The 2001-nt window shown below is 40.5% G+C and overlaps 1 protein-coding gene across 1 annotated transcript; it reads right to left on the bottom strand.

Annotated features, from left to right (window-relative positions):
* Window positions 1-586: 586 nt before the first annotated feature.
* On the bottom strand, window positions 587-1513 carry LOC113406214 (taste receptor type 2 member 7-like). The gene has a single exon (XM_026649521.1). It carries the CDS (start codon window positions 1511-1513, stop codon window positions 587-589), a length of 927 nt encoding a protein of 308 aa, XP_026505306.1.
* Window positions 1514-2001: the final 488 nt, after the last annotated feature.

The following is a 2001-nucleotide window of genomic DNA, read 5'->3' on the forward strand; positions in this document are numbered from 1 at the left end:
ATTTTCGGTAGAGGTTGAAAAAATGCTTAGCATACCCATTGACTTTAACTAGATCTGTGATTATCTCTGGATCAAAGACTCACCTGGTGGCAGCCACTAGCAAGATTCATCACAACAGGGGCAGATCCTCTAGGCCATCTTTTGTTTTCATTTGTTAATGTGATGTTCTTGTCTTTTCACATCAAGACCCTCAAGATCATTAGGAGGTCATTGGAGGCATTTGGGATTGTGGAGATCTTGCAGCTTGGACATGGGGTGTCCAGTCCACCTCTCTCATCTTAGGACCCCAGCATGACTGGATATTTGTACCCATTCAAGGGCTCTTCCACTCCTCAATCTCAGGAAATCTAGCTCACAATCAAGAGGAGTTTGCCCTTGACCTCCATGAGTTATTCATTCACAAACATTTAAGAAAAAAGAATCATGTCACCCTAAGTTTAACATGGTCCTCTATCACTATCCTCAAGAAGCAAAGCTCTAGATGGAAATCTTCTAATCTTAGTGCATGCTGAAGTAGGGGGAAATATTTGATAAATAAATAGAGGGGAGAAGGGGATGTCTTTGTGGAGTTTCATCATGAGCAGTTTTATGAAACCGCCTCTCTCAGCCTGCACCCGGCATAGTGCAAAGCCCTCACTGCTACTCTCTTCAGTTTGGGATTACCCAGAATTAGGATAACAGAGTGCCCAGAGGGATAAGCACCCATTATCACTATCCATACATAGTAGGAGCTGATGGTAGATAATTCTAACAAAAATATTACTAGTGCCACAAAATAAGAAATGTAAAAGAAAATAAAAGAGATCAGTCCTTTAATTGCTCTGACATGAGCCTCAGTAACTGTGTCCCTGGAGGTGCTTGTGGTTTTTTCCATCCTCTTGCTGTGTCTCCACAGGGAAGTGATTAACAGTATGGAGGAAATAATAAATATAATGAAGGGAGAGGTATATCCAAGCATGGACAAAATAAAGAAGCTAGAAGATAAATCAACCTTATATAGACATTCCCCGGTGGTGTTTCCTGATAGATTATTCATTGAATTGTCTATGTACTTTCTATCTATGGTATTGACTGAAGGGAGACAGGTGACCAAGGAAACCAGAAAGGATCCCATGAGTAGCTGTGGCACTAGCCCTGATATTCTCCGCTTCAGCCAGAGGAAGAGAGGTTGGCTGAAGTTGGCGATCTTCACGCAGTAGAAGACACTGAGGCAGGTGGCAAACCATAGATTGAGAGTAGTTAGAAACATCCAGAAAATAGTCACTATTCTGAATATAGCACACAGTTCATTCATGTCTTGAGGTAGTTGACTTAAGATATTGTTAGAGCTTATCGTGCACTGTAGGAAAAATCTGGAGATGCCCAGGCTAGTCAGGATCATGTCACAACAGGTCAGTTTTCTGCTTCTGATCCACTCACTGCAATTCACAACAATCATCAATCCATTTGCTATAATCCCTGTAATGAACTCAATTCCTAAAATGATCACACAAATAATAATTGTAGGAAACATGGTTCTTGCCTTTGGTCACTAATGCTTGCCCAGCTTCTGAAGCTTCAAGAGAAATTGTCCCAGAAGAAAATGTTGCACTGAAGTGCCAGGCTTCTGGTATCTTATCAGGGCCTCTGCTGTCCTGCCTTTGTATCAAGCTAAAAGTGAGATAGGAGATCTTTTCAGCTATTGAACATCGAAGACTCAGGTGTGTTTGTTGGAATGCAAATCTCAGAAAGATTCTATTACATTTGTGATTATCTACTACTTTCTCTTATTTGTATATCCTCTTCCTCATTGCTGTGCAATGACTGTTTGTGACCTGCTTCACAGACATTTTTCTATTCATCTGCTTTCCTGATTTTTATTTATTATTACTAATTTTAATTATTGCTCCTTCATTTTCAGATTGGACTACTGTCATTCATTCTATTTGGGGCAGCCTTGGATACCAGTCATAGGTCGCTCCTATTGCACAATACAGCCATAAAAGATTTTCAAAAGCCTGA

Source organism: Terrapene carolina, unplaced genomic scaffold (genome assembly GCF_002925995.2).
Source record: "Terrapene carolina triunguis isolate 2854851 unplaced genomic scaffold, T_m_triunguis-2.0 Scaffold85, whole genome shotgun sequence".
Classification (NCBI taxonomy): Eukaryota; Metazoa; Chordata; order Testudines; family Emydidae; genus Terrapene; species Terrapene triunguis.